The sequence below is a fragment of the Pseudophryne corroboree genome, chromosome 3 (genome assembly GCF_028390025.1).
Source record: "Pseudophryne corroboree isolate aPseCor3 chromosome 3, aPseCor3.hap2, whole genome shotgun sequence".
Lineage (NCBI taxonomy): Eukaryota > Metazoa > Chordata > Amphibia > Anura > Myobatrachidae > Pseudophryne > Pseudophryne corroboree.
In genome coordinates, this window is record NC_086446.1 from 166,414,035 (window position 1) to 166,433,485 (window position 19,451).

At 42.0% G+C, this 19,451-nt stretch overlaps 1 protein-coding gene across 3 annotated transcripts in view; it reads right to left on the reverse strand.

The window, feature by feature from the left end:
- Positions 1–6,808: 6,808 nt before the first annotated feature.
- Positions 6,809–19,451, reverse strand: part of LOC135055013 (putative nuclease HARBI1) — a 63,848-nt gene continuing 51,205 nt past the window's right edge. The window contains exons 1-5 of one of the 3 annotated variants that reach the window (XM_063958559.1): positions 10,515–11,370; positions 10,059–10,431; positions 9,727–9,748; positions 8,113–8,730; positions 6,809–6,986 (exon numbers count right to left, since the gene is read on the reverse strand). In XM_063958559.1, the coding sequence (XP_063814629.1) occupies positions 9,745–9,748; positions 10,059–10,431; positions 10,515–11,334 (1,197 nt within the window). In that variant the 5' untranslated portion in view covers positions 11,335–11,370 and the 3' untranslated portion in view covers positions 6,809–6,986; positions 8,113–8,730; positions 9,727–9,744. Of the gene's footprint in view, positions 6,987–8,112; positions 8,731–9,726; positions 9,749–10,058; positions 10,432–10,514; positions 11,371–11,918; positions 12,006–19,451 lie in introns of those variants that run through there. The other 2 variants (XM_063958561.1, XR_010243618.1) reach the window with 2 other exon arrangements.

Sequence of the window (19,451 nt, forward strand, 5' to 3'; positions counted from 1 at the left end):
CAGTCTTAGCGGATGCTAAGTCAGCAACAATCTTGTCGAGATCCTCCCCAAAAAGAATGTTTCCCTTAAAAGGGATCACCTCCAAGGACTGCAACCAGAGAATCCGGCGAGCCAGAATGGACGTAGTAGACGCTTTGGCTGCCAGGACAACAGCATCAGATGCCGCCTCCTGAATATAATGAGAGGCTGTAATAATATATGAAAGACACTGTCTAGCATTATCAGGAAAATCAGACGGTAGTTCCGCTTCAACTTCCTGAACCCAGGCTTCAATAGCTTTTGCAGCCCAAGAAGCCGCAAATGTGGGCCTATGCACAGCTCCTGCAAGAGTGTAAATAGACTTCAAGCAACCCTCCACACACTTATCCGTCGGCTCCTTCAGAGAAGTGACGGTAGTGACAGACAGAGCAGATGATACCACCAGACGCACAACCTGTGAGTCCATCGGCGGCAGTGTTTCCCAATTTTTACTCAACTCTGCAGCGAGGGAATAACGAGCTAGCATCTTCTTAGAGAGAATTTCTTTCCTGGATACTCCCAGGATTCCTGACGTATGTCAACCAAATGGTCAGAATGGGGTAAAACTAATTTAGTAACCTTCTGACGCTTGAATTTATCAGGTTTCTTAGAGGTATCTGGAGGCTCTACTTCATCATCAATTTGAAGGATCATTCTTGATAGCCTCCAAGAGGTCAGGAACATCCACCTGTGCAATAGATTCCCTATCAGAAGCGTCTGCATCAGTGTCTGAGGGGTCAGTATATGCGCCATCTTCATCGGATGAAGTATCCGAAACATGTGTGGATTGTGAGGAACTAATGGCCTGCTTAGAGGACCCCTTGGTCTTAGGCGGGCGAGGGTTAGGTTTTTGTTTTGCCAAAGACTGATTTCATTGCTGTAACTGAGAAAACAGATTATCTGCCCATGGCGGATTAACTGCAGGGACAATGGGGGTAATTCCAAATTATCGCAGCAGGATTTTTGATAGCAATTGGACAAAACCATGTGCACTGCAGGGGAGGCAGATATAACGTGCAGAAAGAGTTAGATTTGGGTGGGTTATTTTATTTCTGTGCAGGGTAAATATTGGCTGCTTTATTTTTACACTGCAAATTAGATTGCAGATTGAACACACCCCACCCAAATCTAACTCTCTCTGCACATGTTATATCTGACTCCCCTGCAGTGCACATGGTTTTGCCCAATTGCTAACAAAAATCCTACTGCGATCAACTTGGAATTACCCCCAATATGTGGCTGTAATGGCACAGTAGGTCCCACAGGAGGCGCAAGTCTAGTTACTAGTGTAAGAGTCTAATTGCTTTCTAACAAATATTTAAAATGCCCGCTCTAATATATATTGTGGACGCCTGCGCATCTTATTACCATGTGCTATGAATGTGCGCTATAAATCGCAAAACACTGCATCCCATAAGAGAAAACAATACACCCACACATCTGAGTTCCAAAGCTCATTGATGTATATTTTTGTTGTTATTAAAAGGATATGTATTCAATATATCACAATGTACAATATACCATCTCCCTCAATGCTCACTACGCTCCCCCTCCATGCTCAAAGGAGCAGAGTATCGGCAGAAACCAACCTCGTTCAGGACCCAGGGGAAAAAGCACGCTTCTGTGTGTCTCTTCAGCAATACACTGAGTCTCTTGGGGGCGTATACAGATCTCTTGTGACTAGTCTAGGGGAGGGAACTTTCTCATTCATGATGAGTCATTGGTCAGTTCATATGCAAGCAAGGTCCAGCCTTGATGGTATAATCACAGGAGATAGCCACTGGCTCCAGGCTACAATCATGCTGTCTTCCAGGCAATCCATTGTTCTAATAAGAGTGACCTTAGCTTTCATACATTTAATCATATCTACTTGTTGCAATGAGCTACAACTTAATAACAGGCATCAAATTGATACACACATTAATCTGGTTGTTTAATATCAAACACGACATGTCCATCTTGCTTTGTTCCAATGATACACATACATAACGTTACTCCATTATATAATTTTAAAACATTATGATGTCTGGTGCTTGATATGTTCAAATTATGTGCTGTATGAAATATGTGTCAAATCTATCTCTGTGGCATATCTGTGTAAATATGTATGTTACCATATATTGATGTGCTTGCTGCGCGTATTTGCAAGTATAGCGACTCATAATGTGTGGAGTCTGTATGTTCTCTCTATGTAATATTTTTGACTTCGGCAGTCCACCCTTTGGCAGTAAACAATAACTGCCATCAATTATTAACATAAGAAAAAATATTTCAGACAATAATCGGTGACCTAGACACACGTATGTATTCGGGGGAGGGTAGGGGTAATAGCGACTCACAGTGTCTACACATTAAAGGATATATATGTGAAGAAACGATAAAATACGTATTTTTCTTTTTAAAAAACAGGGGGGTATTTATTATTGAAGTCAGATGGACGAAACGCGTTGGGTATACCTCAAGTGACCTCCCTTTTCTAAGATAAGCACCTTCTCTTATCTAAAAATATTTTTATATACTTTTATAGTTCCAGTTATGTTTTCTATGTTTTAATTGGCTTAAACTCATGTTTTAACTTCAATCCTTTTTTATTTTTTATTTTTTCTTGACTTTTTATACCACCCCTAAAAAAACACATTTTTCTTATTGTTATTATATGTTTTTTAATAATAAATACCCCCCTGTTTTTTAAAAAGAAAAATACGTATTTTATCGTTTCTTCACATATATATCCTTTAATGTGTAGACACTGTGAGTCGCTATTACCCCTACCCTCCCTTGCACATTTTTAACTAACAGGCAGCTTATCACTGCCTATCTATTGGGGTCAGCTGACACCTTTTATTCGTAAAGGAGTGACTACACCTCTGGTTAATACATTTTATGTATACACTTTTAATTTTATAACCGGTCTATACACCTATACTTGTGGCGCCATACTCTCACCACGCCACACGTATGTATTCATTTCACAAATCAGACACTTGACTAAATTTGGGGAAGACAGGGAGGAGGACGAGACATCCTCTATATGCACTCAGCGGTCACGGGATCACTTGTTGGGTGTGGGACAACATTCAACCTATACAGTATGCTGGGACAGTGCTATAGCCTATGATGTCTGATCTGAACGAACGTTGCATACATACATGTACCTACGTCTTTGTACACTGATGTTCGGATTCGATAGAGGTTCTGCTGGGTAGAGGGAGAAGACACAAACAAATTGTGAAAGTGACATATAAAGTTTTCATAATTTACATATTCCTATAATTTTCTGAACATTGGGGTATATTTACTAAGGTCCCGATTTTGACCGAGATGCCGTTTTTTCATCAAAGTGTCATCTCGGTAATTTACTAAGCAATAATCACGGCAGTGATGAGGGCATTCGTAATTTTTTGGAAGTCCAAGAAAAAAAATTCGAATGAATACACCATCGGTCAAAACGCGGCTGTTTAAGTATGAATCTCGGTCATTTACTAAGAAATGCAAAGCAAAAAAAAAAAAAACACTGCCGTGAAAAATTACAACTCGTAAAAAAGTGCTAAAAAAAAAACAGACCTGCTTTTTTAATCCGTGATTGTATAGGCATGCAGGGATCCATGAGATCCGTGCATGTATATCAGTGGGAAGGGGTGGGAAAGTGGTTATTTTCTTTAAAAAAATTGCGTGGGGTCCCCCCTCCTAAGCATAACCAGCCTCGGGCTCTTTGAGCCGATCCTGGTTGCAGAAATATGGTGAAAAAATATTTCTAAAACCAGCACCGGGCTCCACTAGCTGGACAGATAATGCCACAGCCGGGGGTCACTTTTATATAGTGCCCTGCGGCCGTGGCATCAAAAATCCAAATAGTCACCCCTGGCCGGGGTACCCTGGGGGAGTGGGGACCCCTTCAATCAAGGGGTCCCCCCCCCCAGCCACCCAAGGGCCAAGGGTGAAGCCCGAGGCTGTCCCCCCCATCCAATTGGCTGCGGATGGGGGGCTGATAGCCTTTTGTGAAAATGAAAAGATATTGTTTTTAGTAGCAGTACTACAAGGCCCAGCAAGCCTCCCCCGCATGCTGGTACTTGGAGAACCACAAGTACCAGCATGCGGCGGAAAAACGGGCCCGCTGGTACCTGTAGTACTACTACTAAAAAAATACCCAAAAAAAGACAAGACACACACACCTTGAAAGTAAAGATTTATTACATACATCCACACAAACATACATACATACTTACCTTATGTTCACACGAGGATCGGTCCTCTTCTCCAGTAGAATCCAAGGGGTACCTGTTGAATAAATTCTACTCACCAGCTCCAGGGTCCCAGGCTCCTCGTAGCATCCATTTGTAATCCACGTACTTGATTAAAAAAAAAAAAAACGGAGAGCCGAGCCACGCACTGAAAGGGGACCCATGTTTTCACTCCCCACTCCCCCAGGGTACCCCGGCCAGGGGTGACTAGTTGGATTTTTGATGCCACGGCCGCAGGGCACTATATAAAAGTGACCCCCGGCTGTGGCATTATCTGTCCAGCTAGTGGAGCCCGGTGCTGGTTTTAGAAATACGGGGGACCCCTACTCTTTTTGTCCCCCGTATTTTTGGAACCAGGACCAGGCGCAGAGCCCGATGCTGGTTGCTTAAATATGGGGGAACCCCTGTCATTTTTTCCCCCATATTTCTGCAACCAGGGTCGGCTCAAAGAGCCCGAGGCTGGTTATGCTTAGGAGGGGGGACCCCACGCATTTTTTTTCTCTGTTTTACAGTGTTTATTTAAAAAAAAAAAAAAATGAACCCCAGCACGGATCACACAGATCCGGCCGAGATTCATTGTGATAAAGTCGGCAGTGTTTTGCTAATCACTGCCGTAAAAAACGGGAAAAAAACACGAATGACATCGACATCGGAACAAATGAAAAATCCGAATACGACAGCTTAGTAAATTAGGCGTAATAAATTCAAAAAGTTGCAGTTTTACACTTTCGATGTCATTCGTGATTGAACTTTGACCTTTTTCTGAAAATTACGAATGTTAGTAAATATACCCCATTGTTTCCATTTCTGGAAAGTATGCTAGGTCTGTTTAATCATTGAACAAGGGTTATAAGTAGTGTCCTTCCTAGATAACATAAACCTTCAGAGTTCGGGCAGAGCCACTCATAAACCTTTCTTCCACACATATTAATGAGCTCTTTATCTGCTATGTGTGAATAGCCATTGTCTGATTGTTCCTGATTACCTCTCAATTTCCTAAAATTGGTGAGATTTAAACGTACCAAGGATTTATCTATGGTACTGGTGGATCTTAAGGCTAGGGGGTCTAGTTATATTATACGCTTTGTCCACCAGTCCCCTCCCCCTTCCGTGTAATTCAAGTACCTCAGCTAACTCTAAAAAAAAATAAATGGCACTAATCCTGCATCTTTTCGTCTTAGAGGTACCTGTGAGCACATCCAACATTCCGTTTGGTTTAAGACCTTACCCACTAGTGAGTGGTAATCACTCAAGGGATGTCTGTCTCCTTATTACTAGACTGACATCTCTGGATGCTCTCATCTTCAAATATGGGGTCACAATAACTACAAAATACAGTATTTCTCAGACAATAGCCTATCACGTTACCTCTGAACTCCGTAACTACTAAACCTTTGATTTTTCTCTGGCTTTAACAAACTGATCGGCTAATCCTAGGATCCTATAAGGAAAACACTCCTTCCTCCAGAACCAGTTCCAGTCCCACACTCGACTCCTCATGAAATACCTCGCAAAAATAGAATGTCCTGAAAAAAAAATATTTGTCAGCAGGAAAGAGAGAAAAGAGAAATAGAACAAAACAACTCTTGTCCATAGCAAATCAATTACAACGACTGGTCTTTCTGTGATCCTTTAGCACGCTCAGGTAGTGTTCAACAGTGCCGCCTCTCAGTATTCACGGAACAGACTCTCTGGTGATACTTTTGCGATCTCACTCCATTAACGAGTTCCTTCCGGACTACCGACTTTCCTGCAATGGGAATCGTGGACCCAAGTCTCTCTCGGCTACTTTCACTGGGATAGTGCTGTCTACAAAACTTGGTACGGTCCTTTCCACCTGTCTATTAAGCAACCTGAGCGTAAGAACAATCACACTGGCCCTCATTCCGAGTTGATCGCTCATTTTTTCGGTCGCACAACATATTCGCAAAGTTGCGTTAGTGTAGTAAATTTGCGAACATCCGCCCCCAACGTACTTTTGCACATTCGTACGCAGTATTACACAAAGTGGGCGTACGCCAAATGACATCGCAGTAATGCGAAACCATCGCAGCATTGCGAAGCCTTCGCAAAAACACATATTTCATTGTAAAAATACTAACTTTTAGTAGATTTACTCATTTTTCCTACAAATTACACACTTTTAAGGTAAAACGCCTTTTTTTTTTGATTTTGCGATTAAGTGAAATTACCCTTTCATTTTAAAGTACACAAGCCCTTGTCAATTACGAATCCAATTAGTGTAATGATTGATAATGTTCCGAAACAATTAAGTCAGGCCAAAAAACCAGATTAACACTTTGTTGCCATAATTGTCCATCAACATGTAAAAGTGTTTTTTTTTTAAACTATTATATTTTAAAAATTTGTATATCTTTTTTAAAAGATGTTGTTTGTGAATGAAGGTGTTTACATGTTTATTAACACAATAATCTCCTAACTCATTTTTTAATTCTAAACTTACGTTACATGTGAGTAATGTTTAATGTAAACTATTTCTGCCTGCCATTCTGCTGATCCTTTTTTGCATTAATAAGCACAACACCCGGTTAACTTGAATCATTTTTTTTTTATTTTTTTTATTTTTAAAAACATTATTTTTTTTTACAAACAAACAAAATCAAGCAAATTTTTGCAATTCATCCAGACACATGACAACACCATGCAGGTGTTGTCGCATTCTGGCAATAATGCCTCCTAAACTTGTAGGATCTCCAACTGCAACATCTGAAATTAAGAAGCAACAGAAACATTAATAACTGAATTACATTACTTATTATCCAAGAAAGGCACAAAGCACACTTAAATGCAGGCATGTCAAAACTGCTGGCCTCCAGCTGTTGTGAAACTACATCTCCCAGCATGCCTTTTCCCAGTTTTGTGGTCAGATAATGCAAAATCTGTGTCAGGGCATGCTGGGATGTGTATTTTTTCTCCAGCATGAGGGCCGCAGTTTGGACAGGCCTGCTTTAATGCCTAAGTGACTACATCATGGCTGATTTAAGGATAAATCAGTAGCATAATACACAATCCTGCTCAGCAATGTTTTTTTTTTAAACTAGAAAGTGAACCACACCATGTTGTCCATTTTCTACTACGGGAGTTCAATTTAAGATGGGAAGTAGACCATAGCAAACAAACAAATTAAACATGTTATCTTGTAAAAGTGGGCATAACAATTTAATTTATAATATTATTGCTTGCTATGGTCAACATCCCATGTTAAAGATAACTACCATCTTAGTAAATGTAACACCATGTTGCCATTCATTCACATCTGGACTACAGTGAATTAAATTTAAGGAGGTTTGGTCCTGCATGATCACACTGCATATCAACATCTTCTGAAGGACTACATATCCTAGCATGCCCACAATCCATGTAAATCCAGTTTCCAAAATAAGGAAAAACAGGTTTGTTACAAATTAGCATTTTGTGAGTGTAACTTTAACACCACAAATCATTGTGTTGTTCTGCTTGCTAACAAAGTGAAGCATGTGTTTTGAAAGTGCAAACATTATGAATAGAGAGGCACAAGTGTTAAAGACTAACAACATACTAAACTGCTCTCAGCTATAAATGTTTTTGTTAAAAATAAACACATATTAAACTATGTAGTCCTGGCAACCCTGTCAAACTAATTAGTGTCGACCTAGAGTGGACACACAACACATTGCACACATAAACACTACATATAATGATACTCTAAAAAATATCAATGCAACATGCACACCATCAATAATTAATGAAAATGTGTACCTTGCTAGCTGATTTAAAACAGTACAACAGTGCATGTTTGTACATTGTAAGTGTAAGTAGGTCATATTTTGAACTGAAATGTAAAAACACTTACTTTCCTCAGCAACATTAGTGTCATCACTGACCCCATCAGGGGCTTCTTCTGCCCATTCTGTGGGTGGTGAAGGCAGCTGGATGGGGGAAGGAGGAGGGATTGGTGAAGGAGGAGGGATGGGGGAAGGAGGCTGGATGGGTGAAGGAGGAGGGTTTCGGGAAGGAGGAGAGATGGGGTAAGGAGGAGGGTTTGGGAAACTAATTTCTGAGGGTGGGTCTGATTGAGAGGGCGAGGGGGGCGGAGAGAATGTTAGGCCAATAGAGGGTGAGGGGGGCTGAGAAGGGGAGTTGGAAGTAGAAGGAGAAGGGGACTGGGAAGGAGGAGAAGGGGTCACAGAAAGAGAATGAGAGGTGGGCTGAGAAGGGGAGTGGAAAGGGGAGTGGGCCTGGGAAGCTGAGGGTGCCTGGGAAGCTGAGGGGGACTGGGAAGCTGAGGGGGAGTGGGAAGCTGAGGGGGATTGGGAAGTGGAGGGGGAGTGAGAAGGGGAGGGGGACTGGGAAGTGGAGGGGGAGTGAGAAGGGGAGGGGGACTGGGAAGTGGAGGGGGAGTGAGAAGGGGAAGGGGGCTGAGAAGCTGCCTGATGTGGGCTCACTGGCTGTCTTTGCCGTTGTGGTCGTCCTATAATGATATTTGTTGGTAAATTTTATTTGCATGTTAAATAACATACTCAACATTTGTAAATTACACTGTTCTGTTCCATGTAAAAATCGTTTGTTTGTTTTTGGATTTAAACAACACATTTTACAATCCTCTTCATGTTGGCCCCACCAACCAAAATGTTTCATCAAAAATATTTGGACGCTCATTCCTTAATCTATTCCATTGAGTCATATTGATTGGTCTAGGCAACATCACCAGATCACTATTCAAGCCACCTTATTATATAGACACCACTGATCAAGTTTTTGTGTACAGTTTCCTGCCTGGGTATTCATTCTGTACAACATGCACTTGTTTGGTAACACTTTGACACAGTCAGTACTGTTTGCCCTAACCACACACACTGTCCTATTTTTTAAATTTGTTCACTCAGTGTTGCTATTAGCCTACCACTTAGTGTAAATTTGCAAATTTTATGCTAATAATCTTATGTAATGTAACTTACTGCGTGCATGCATTTCCCTGATTTGCTGGCGGATCTCCGCCAACAGTTCTGGAGTCCTCCTGCGGAGATCACTCCATCTCCTCTCTAGCTGGATTATTGTCCGCCTGCTGCGGACGCGAGACCGCAGTAGGTGGCGGACCTCCGCGTAGGCCTCGCGCTTAACCCGATTTGGGATGAAGCGCCCAACGCGGCCTACGCGGCGGTCCATCACCGCAACCAGGACGCGGAGCTCCCGCCTGGTGAAAGGTGCCGCACGCATCATGGCAATGGCGTTTTCCTTATTTGGGCATATATTTATAGTGTCTGTTAGCATGTGATTGGTCCAAAATCTATGCTGTCATTTCTAATAACTTTATTGATCTTTGCAATGCTGGGAAGAGCAGAGTGTTAAATCGCACGAGCGGAAATACGCAGTCGCAGAAGGAATAAAAAAAAAAAAAAAAAAAACCACACAGACACAGACACACACACAGTTTAGTTTAAATTTCAAAAAAGATCTGTGTACTCACCACAGTTTGTGTGATCATTCAGCTGGACAGTCACAAAGTGGTCAACATTCATTTTCATTTGTTTGTGTGTTTGTTTTAAAAAACATGTTTTTAGGTAAGAAAACAAATAAGGACACTATTTAGCAACATAACATTATTATATTTGCAAATAACACATTGTAAGCTTAACCTGTTTACGGATATTTTTTTATAAAAACGAAAAAAAAACACACACACCAAAATAATTACACAATGACCTTACAATAGCTTAAAAAAATACAACATTAAAAAATGAACATAAGCATACTGTGTTTTTTGTGTTAGAATAAAAAAATAATAAAAAAAAACTATACCTGAAATATTCTGCAACAATGCTTGCCCTGACTTCGCTCCCCCTCCGTGTAACACTCCCCCCACCGAAGTGTCGGACAACCCCTGGCTCCTCATCAGGCAATTCCTCTGTCTGAGGAAGCTCTACGCTACTCCTTACCGCGATGTTGTGTAGTATAGCGCACAGGACCACTAGTTTACTTGCCATCTCCGGCGAATACATGATGTCGCCACCAGTGCGGTGGAGCACACGAAACCGGCCTTTAAGGACCCCAATTGTGCGCTCCACCAGCTGCCTAGTGGCAGTAAGCGCGGAGTTAAATGCCGTCTGTGGTCCTGGCCTGGGATTACGGTAAGGAGTCATGAGCCAGGGGGTGCAAGGATATCCACGGTCTCCTGTTTGATGAGAATAACAAATTAGAAAGAGTATATTTTTTATAAATTAGTAATTTCAGGCCAAAAATAGTGGGCCAACTCACCCAATAACCACATGTCTGCTCGTTGACTTGATCTTAATCTGTGCCATATCCCTGATTGTCTAATGACATACGCATCATGGGAGTTTCCGGGAAACTTTGCATTCAGGGAAAGGATCTGGAGGGATGGCCCACAAACAACCATTACATTCAGAGAATAAAACAGTTTCCTGTTTCTAAAAATTTCTTCATTATGTCTTGGTGGCTGAATAGCTACATGTGTGCCATCCACAACCCCAATAACATGTGGGAAGCGACTACCACCTTCCTCAAATTGCCGCTTCACCACATCTAGGGCACCAACATCCAAAGGCATAGCAATAAATTGCTTCACACGCTTTAGGAAAGCCTGGCAGACACGCCGCAGGACCTTACTGAACTGGCCCTGCGACATGCCAGCCAGGTCTCCAACCACATGCTGATAAGAGCCTGTAGCCAAAAAATGTAACACAGCAAGGAATTGTGTCAATGGTGGTATTGCTGTAGGATACCGAATTGAAGACTCCAGATCACTCTCTATTATGGAGAGAGTGTCTAGGATTAGATGTGGTGGCAGCCTGTATCTACGCACAACAACATCATCTGGCATCCCAAAAAGTAGGACACAGGGTTGGAAAATTGGTGGCCTAGCACGCCTCCGTTGCCTTGGTTGATGAGGAGCCGGTTGTGGTTGTGGGGCTGGCGGTTGGGGTGGGAGTGCTGCCGTGGGTTGTGGAGGTAGGGCTTCTGCTGCGATAAACACTGACATCACACACTTTAAAAAAATATAACAGATATGTTGAATAAGACAAAAGCAAACCTCAAAAAATATACAACAAAACATTTTTAAAAAAAGGGAGTGTCAACTTACTGCAGGAGCATAAGACATATTTTCTGTGTTCAATTCCGGATCAAAATGAAAATGTTACCAAAAAGGGTATAAAAAATTTAAAAGTTAGAAAGCTACATATTTTAAAAACATTTTAATATAAATATAAACAAACAATATACTCAGAGCATCAAACACATCACAAACACCTTAAAAAAAATTAACCAAAATAGGCAAAAAAAACATTACAACACAACAACCAAAGTTATCCCTTTAGTAGCTAGTACAGGCAAGAACAGCACTACTTTGCACAACAATCCTTGAAATAAATTTAACATTTCTTATCAAGATGGCAGACAAACATAAGAAAAACACTTTGAACAAACACAAACAGGCACCAACACAGGCCAAGGGCACTTACCTGCTCCAAAGAAAACAACAGTCAAATTTGAGTTCTAAATCACACTCCTTGAAAACAACAAAAAGGGGTTACTTCACCCAGAAAAATACACCTACAAGAGACCAAAAATGACATTAAAAACAACATAGAGACCATTAACACAAACAGGCACCAACACAGGCCAAGGGCACTTACCTGCTCCAAAGAAAACAACTGTCAAATTTGAGTTCTAAATCACACTCCTTGAAAACAACAAAAAGGGGTTACTTCACCCAGAAAAATACACCTACAAGAGAACAACAATTACAGTAAGATCAACATAGTAACATTAGTCCACACAACAGCAACACTGAAGCACAGGTTTAGTTTAAAAAATGGAGAAACCAAATATATATGTGTAAAAAATAATTACAAATAATCTTCAAAAATATAATTTGTAAAAAACATTAGGAACAAGACGAATGCACGAATACTCACAAACGGATTTTCGCAAAAAAAATGCTATACCGTCTATATTCTAAACGCGAACAAACGGACAAATGTATGCTTGACAATTACTCACTCTGAAAAGCACAATAGCACCTCAACGCACAGCACAACAAACTCCAAACTGACAAATACAAACTCCAAACTACCAACACTCACAGCGTGCAAAGTAGGCCCTTAAATAAGCAGTGCAATCATTACCAAGATTAACACTGTACACCTGTGTGAATGAACGCCCCGCCCGTAGGTATAAATAAGCACACACCTCGGCGTACACACGTCATCGCAAACATGGCTTCTCGTGAGGAAATAGCAGCAGAGATGGCCCGCATTGCAGAGCAGCAGATGGCATTGGCGAAAAAACGCCTAGAGTGCCAGAAACGGATGATGGAATACGCCTCTGCGGATTGTGAAGAGGCAGGACCTAGTACTCTGCAAATGTCTGCTTCTGAGCCCCAACAATTGAGTGGGGATACCCTGCCACACACACACATACTGGACAAACTGAGGAGGAATCAGCATTAGCCACACAAACACAACAGACAGAAGCTGCTAGTGAGGAGGAAGATGGTGAGGAGCAGCAGGAAGAAACCTCACAGGCTACCTCCAGACGTAAGAAAAGACAGCCAGCATTCACTAAGAGGGAGTTGCGTGTCTTGGTCACGCAAGCCATGTCCAAAGTACATAGAGGCCCCAAAAACATGGGTGCTGCTACAAAAGATCGCATCTGGAGGGACATCACACATTCTGTGAATGAAGTTGGCTCTGTCGTCAGAACCTCGCAAGAAGTTAGACGACGGTAAGTGCATCTTGCCAGTCCTTTTTCGGTGCTAAGTTGTCTTAAAAATGTAGTGACATGTGATGTTATGTATAGCAAACAGAAGCAGAACATGTGTCCTAGATATTTACATACACAAATAATAATACTCTACTTTGCCCCTCTTTCACAATACATATGTAGGTGGGTCGACTTCAAATCCCGCCTGAAGGCAAAGAGGTCTGCGGAGTGGAATGCCTCAAGGGCTACAGGGGGAGGACCATCTGTCGCTGTGGAGTTTACAGACTTGGAGGAGATGGCGATGGCCTGTGTCAGTTATGAGGAGGGCCAAGGGGTGTCTAATATGGACACGGACCTGCCTGAGATCCTGACGGGACATGACTTGCCAGGTAAGTTTACACATGTATTTGTCTGCAATTTAAACAGTATTTATAAACTTAAATCTAATTTTTTATTGTACTCTTTTCCCACACATTCTTCTATTTGCTTGCCACTAAACACAGCACAGGGGGATGATCAGTTTGAGTCACAGGAGGGTTATGTGGCTGAGGCTGAGGTGGAGGGACCTAGTGGGTCTGGCAGTGTGGGGACACAAATCCCACCTCTGCAGGTTCCTACTGGCCCCCCCACCCAACCCTCTGCTATCCCGGAGATCCTGCTTGAAATCGCTAGGTATGGTGAGAGCCTAAATGCGTTTCAAGACGGGATCCTCCGGGAGGTAAGCCAGATAGCTGTCCGGCTCACTGAGCACCGAACCAGTGTTGAGCAAGGTGTTGCTCAACTCTGCCAAGGTCTGGCAGAGATCAGGCAGGGCCAAGAACAACTTGCCTCCTCATTCCAAAGCCTTGCAAATAACATCTTGCAAGGGCTCCAGGCCATCGCTGTCTCCCTTGCCCACAGTGGCAGAGAGCCACCCACATCGGCTCCCTCCCCTGCCCCTGCCCAGGAAGAACAGGCCACTGGGCAGGCCCAACGAAGGTCGCTCCGCAGACCAAGCCAAGAACAACAGCCTCAGGCGGGGAGAAAAAAAAGAAAGTGATGTCTCTCCAGATGGCCAGCACCCATGTTTTTGATGTTGCCTCTATGTTATTTTGGAGTTGGCTTGTGTGGCCAGAATGGATAACTCCCTCTTAGTGAAATGTATTATTTATGTTTGGAGGTATTGTAGCCTGTGAGTTTTTGGGTATAAACACCTGAGCCATCTTTCTCTTACTAGTGTGCTATGTATTGTTGTGTTTGTGTGGTGGATCCTAATTCTTTCTCAGTTGTGTCAAAATGTTTGTGTGGCAGGGTGTGTAATATGTATTATTTATGATTACAAATTATAATTTAGTCAGAAGCTGATTTTTGCAGAGTACTAAGTTCTGCTCTATCATTTGTGTCAGTGCCATATGCTTGCTGCTTGGTACATCTCTGCCTGTGAGACTCACGTGTAGCCATGTTGTTTTCATGTTGTGAAATCTTACTACATTAATAAAAAAAAAAAAAATTAAAAATTGTGCTATTTCTTCAAGGTAATGCATTAGGTAAATGTTAGTTCCCGAAAAATTAGGTCAGCATATAGACACTTGTGGACCAATCTGCAATTTCTCCAACAAAATTGCATCATCCAACAAATACAGGTATGCTTTGCACCACACTTTAATGTCCATATTAAGTAAACTGACACAACACTTTTTAGATTTATGTATTGATCAACAGGACATCATTTAAAACATTGTCAAATATTATAAACCAAAATTAATGTTACATTTCTGACAAAATGAAAGAGTATGCTGCATTATTTGGTTGTCGTTTTCTTTAGCAAAAATGTTGCAGCTTTACATTTAAATTTTTATTTCACTTGTTTGTATTTGTTATTCTTACAAACATTTAAAAAAAAAAAAATTTGTTTACACACCAACAATAACACTACAAACAACCTTATTTGGCAGTGTGTGTGATTTATATGTGAGTAGAATAAACATGTAATGTGGGTTCAGACAATTGCTATTTGCTAACTTTCATCTGTGCAGTAATTAGCTAGTAATTGGCCATCAGATGAATGTGCTCTCCAATTAACAGCTAATTACTGCATACACACTTGGTAACAGTACTTCGCAAATGTAGAGTAACTGCAGACCTACTCGGCTGCTGCGTGAAGGTTGCTACGGTTTCCTATGTTAGATTTAACAGCGACAAGGTATAATTGCGAAAAACACGCCCATTGCGAGTTGCATACTCCCACACTGTACGCCCACTTTCACGCCCATGTCGGAGCATTGCGAAGTCTCGCCTCCGCCACGCCTCCGCCACGCCTCGTTTTCGTTTGCCAGTTACGTGTTGGTTTAAATTTGGCAGTTTTGCACTAATGTCGTACGTATGTACTCGCGCATGCGTATTTACGCTTTTGCGCATGCGCAGACACTTAGTTTTCGTACATTTGCGATGCGATGAATCTTAGCGATCAACTCGGAATGAGGGCCACAGTCTCTTGGTTCACAATCAAGACAGTATTTGGCATACCAGGAATCAACAGTTTCAAGTTCTTTTGTCAAGTTCTCAAATGCTGGCTCATCTCGATAAGGTACTGTACTGTCACCTCATTGGTGTATTTCTGATCATTGTGCGGATCAATCATGACATAAGGTTGTCTTCCAAAAACAAAAAAACCCACAAAAAACAAAAACAAATTTCGAAGAGGGTGATTTGGTAACTGAAGATCTGGGAGTGGTTCCGATGCTACATAATACTAGTGGCAGTATCTATGATCACAATAGTCCAATTTCAAGCTTTACTCCTACTCCTAGGGGTACCATTATCTACACACAAATTTCTGTGCAATGTTTCTTTGCGGTAAACACAGCAGCATCCGTGGCGGCAGGGATTGCCTCTACCCAGTTTGAGAAAACATCAGTGCACACCAATACATAACAATAATTCCTAAAGGGTGTTAACTGTACGAAGTCGATTTGTATTACCTGAAAAGGCTCATCTGCAGGAGGGATATGGGATGGCTCTGTTAGTATTGCCTTACCAATATTCTTCCTCAAGCAAGTAAGACATGTCATTGCTTTCTTACCTGCATGAGAAGAGTACCCTGGTGCACTCCTGTAGGCTCTTACCAGCTTGCACATACCTTCCTTACCCTAGGTGAGTCAGACCATATGCCGCCTCAGCTAGGCTTGGGAGATATGCTCTGGGGGCCACTGGCTTACCTTGTCCATCTCTCCAGAGTCCTGGGGACTCCTAACCATACCCCTTCGACTTCCAGACCTCCTTTTCCTGTAGGGAACACAAATTTGTATCTTAATTTAACTGTTGTGTGTTTGCAATGTAGAGTATCATGAGCATAATTTAAAAAAAAACATCTCTAAAGGAGAGAAAGAAGGAGAAAATGAAAAAGAAAATGTCAGGTTTGCCATTCACCAACAGGCATATCAGTGTCTATACAAAATTTCCCTTCACCAGTATTCTCATCCTTCCTCCACCCTTTGTGCATGACAAGGCACACTGCAGTAATACTGGTGTTATCGTGCTGGTGAGATGTACTGGGTTCGGGCAGAACTCTGAAGGACCAATTAGGCATGTAGTGTTTGAACTGTAATCGGGTCCATGTATTGTACCACCCTGTGTGAACGCAAAAGATTAAGAGGAAACTGTTGAGAAACAGAATAAAGGTTGGTGACAGATGAGTTTGTAGGGTACAGAAGATTTTATAAAAATTTGACAACTGGATTGGGCACTACGGGGAAGTGATTATCTACTTGGTCTACTCCCCTTTAAAAAATTCTGTGTTTGTTGTATCGCTATTGGGACTATCCCAGCCATCAATCCAGTGTCCTGTCCATCCTAAATTCATAGGGAACCCGGTATCTGTGAGATAATTTTCTCTACCTGTGATGGACATGAATCTAGAACCGTGAAATGTAACATTAGTCTTCGTGGGTGTCTAACATACTTTGTACTTCCTGAGCGGTAGCAGATTATATGTATATCATATCTAACAAAGCTCCTGTTAAGTTAATCAGGGGCCATTTCTGCTAGGAAAAAGAAGCAAAAGTTTAGAGGCCCCATCTTAACCCCAGCAAGTATTGTCAAAGGGTAATGTTGCATTTATTTTGTTCTTCCCATTAGCCGAATCTGTGTTTTCCATATGGCTTGTGATTCCTTACTATATGTCCCTTGGTCCCGTCTATGTGTTTAATAATGTGGCTTGTGTTTTCTGTCTAGGGGTCTATATTGACTATGTGTCCTACTACTCCTACAATCTCTGGCAAAATGCCCTTCCTTCCTACAAGTGTAACATATTATTGACCTTGACTTACCATTAGGGATCTGGGGTTTGGATTGATGGGTCTTTCCTGTATGTGCCTGTATACTTACCGTCCTCAACCTCTCCTCCTGTTATTCTCTGCGCCTAGCAATATTCTTGTTATGTTCAATAGCGCACTCTCTAAGATTAGCTACTGTGACCCCTTTCCAATTTGGCAAAGAAGTCTGCACCCTGACCCTCAATGCCTTATTGAGCCCGTCCATTAGCATAGAGACAGCCACCTCCCATTTGCCGAATTAGTGTTTACCAGTGATCTTATTCAGATGGAGAGTTTTCTATTACTGCAAAAGACACAAAACATTTTTTTAACAAGCTTCTATGTCATGCGAAGTATTCATTCAATCCTTCTCATCCCGTATTAAAGGTCTGTACATGGTCCAACAAACATTTCCGAGCTCATCTTGACTAGGGGCATTACTAGGAATGAATACTTATATGGTAACTAAAATAAATACCCGGGGGTTACCCGGTCTCTGTCCGCTTTCCTACTGGCAAATACTAATGTGCGGACAGGTTTTTCTCCATTTCTGATGTTACTTTCTTGATTTTTATTTTATTTTTGGGTTTTACTATATATGTACACGAATGATATCATACTTACCAGTTCCACTGGTCTCAGCCACTTCCCCCGCAGGCTACTGCTCTTCTTTTACCGGTTGGATACTCCTCTGAGTGCATGAGAAATGGCTGAAACCAATCAGGTTGACTTCTCCTCCTAAATAAAACTTCAACATTCATTAGTACATATATAGGTTACAGTCATATTTTTCATATTTTTATTATTTTCTATAGTTTGTATGCTGGCCGTAACTGCTTCCACATCTACATATGGCGGTGCACTTGCTTTCTTTTTCTTCCTACTTGTTTATTGTTGCTACAAGTTCAAACAGTTCTTATATTTCCGTTCTTGTCTTATATGAGTTTGGTTAGACATACCACCTGCAATACCTTAGGATCAAACTCACCAACCCCAGGGAATGATGCCCTATCATCAGCAGTCATACATACCCATTCAGAACAAAGAGTCTGCGTGTGGACCATATTTGCCACACATAATAAACCTTGCTGACCCCTTGGGCCACGGCTCTTCAGCCTGAACCCTGGCTACCATATGTCTCTTACTTGAGCAACTGGCTCCCATTGTGGGTCTTTTCCCACAAACACCACCAAAATACACAATGCAAGCAGACGGTGAAAGTTCTCCGAGCGCTCTTCACCCGCTCTCGCCCACATTGGCCAGTACTACGATACACTGTTGATAGTGGAAGGCAATGTACCCAACTTAGGGCCCTAACTGGCTTCTGTTCACTGGAAGTTTTAGGAGTGACTTACCTTTTCCAGTGAATATCTACCGTTGGAGATTTTCCTGAGAGAGACCAGCAAAAACTCCCTATACACTTATACACAAATCATGCTTGCGTATGCTTTACACGGCGCTAATGATACCGCGGTTTTGCGCAAAAAGTGCGCACAAGGGTATCAAGTTGCGTCACGTATCGCACCCACAAACGCGCGGTCCAATCGCACAGCGTATAGGTACTTGTTACCTATCCGTTCTACGACCACTGGAGTCGAATATACAAGCTGCGCTCCTCAGCCGGAGCGTAACAAAAAACCTTTACTTCAATACTACACAATGCACAATTCCCTATTACGCTCCTCTGCAAATCTCATGATTTGCGTATTTCACTATCTGGATTAACGTGAGTCAGCCGCCTCACGCCGCCAAGCCTCCACTTACTTGGTGTCACTGACGGGATCCCGAATTCCCGGGGTTCAATACACTCAGCTTTCACTCACTCAAATACACCTTGTTTTTCTTTTCTGTACAGAAAATTTCCACTCCCTCCGATTGATGGTTTTAACCCAAAGGCAGTACCATCTAAACAAAGTCTTACACTAATCTGCTTTTGAAATTGGATAGTTATGTGCTAGTGTATTAAATGTATACTATCCTAATTGAACAACTATCGTGTGATTTGTACTTTGCGCCCGCAATCCTACGCAACCTTGCGTAAACACGCGACCGTGCGTGCCTTTTACGCCGCGTGTGCGACCCTGTGCTTTGTCCATACCACGTGTACAAAAGTGCGGATGGTGTAATGGTTAGCATTACTGCCTCACAGCACTGAGGTCATGGGTTCAATTCCCAC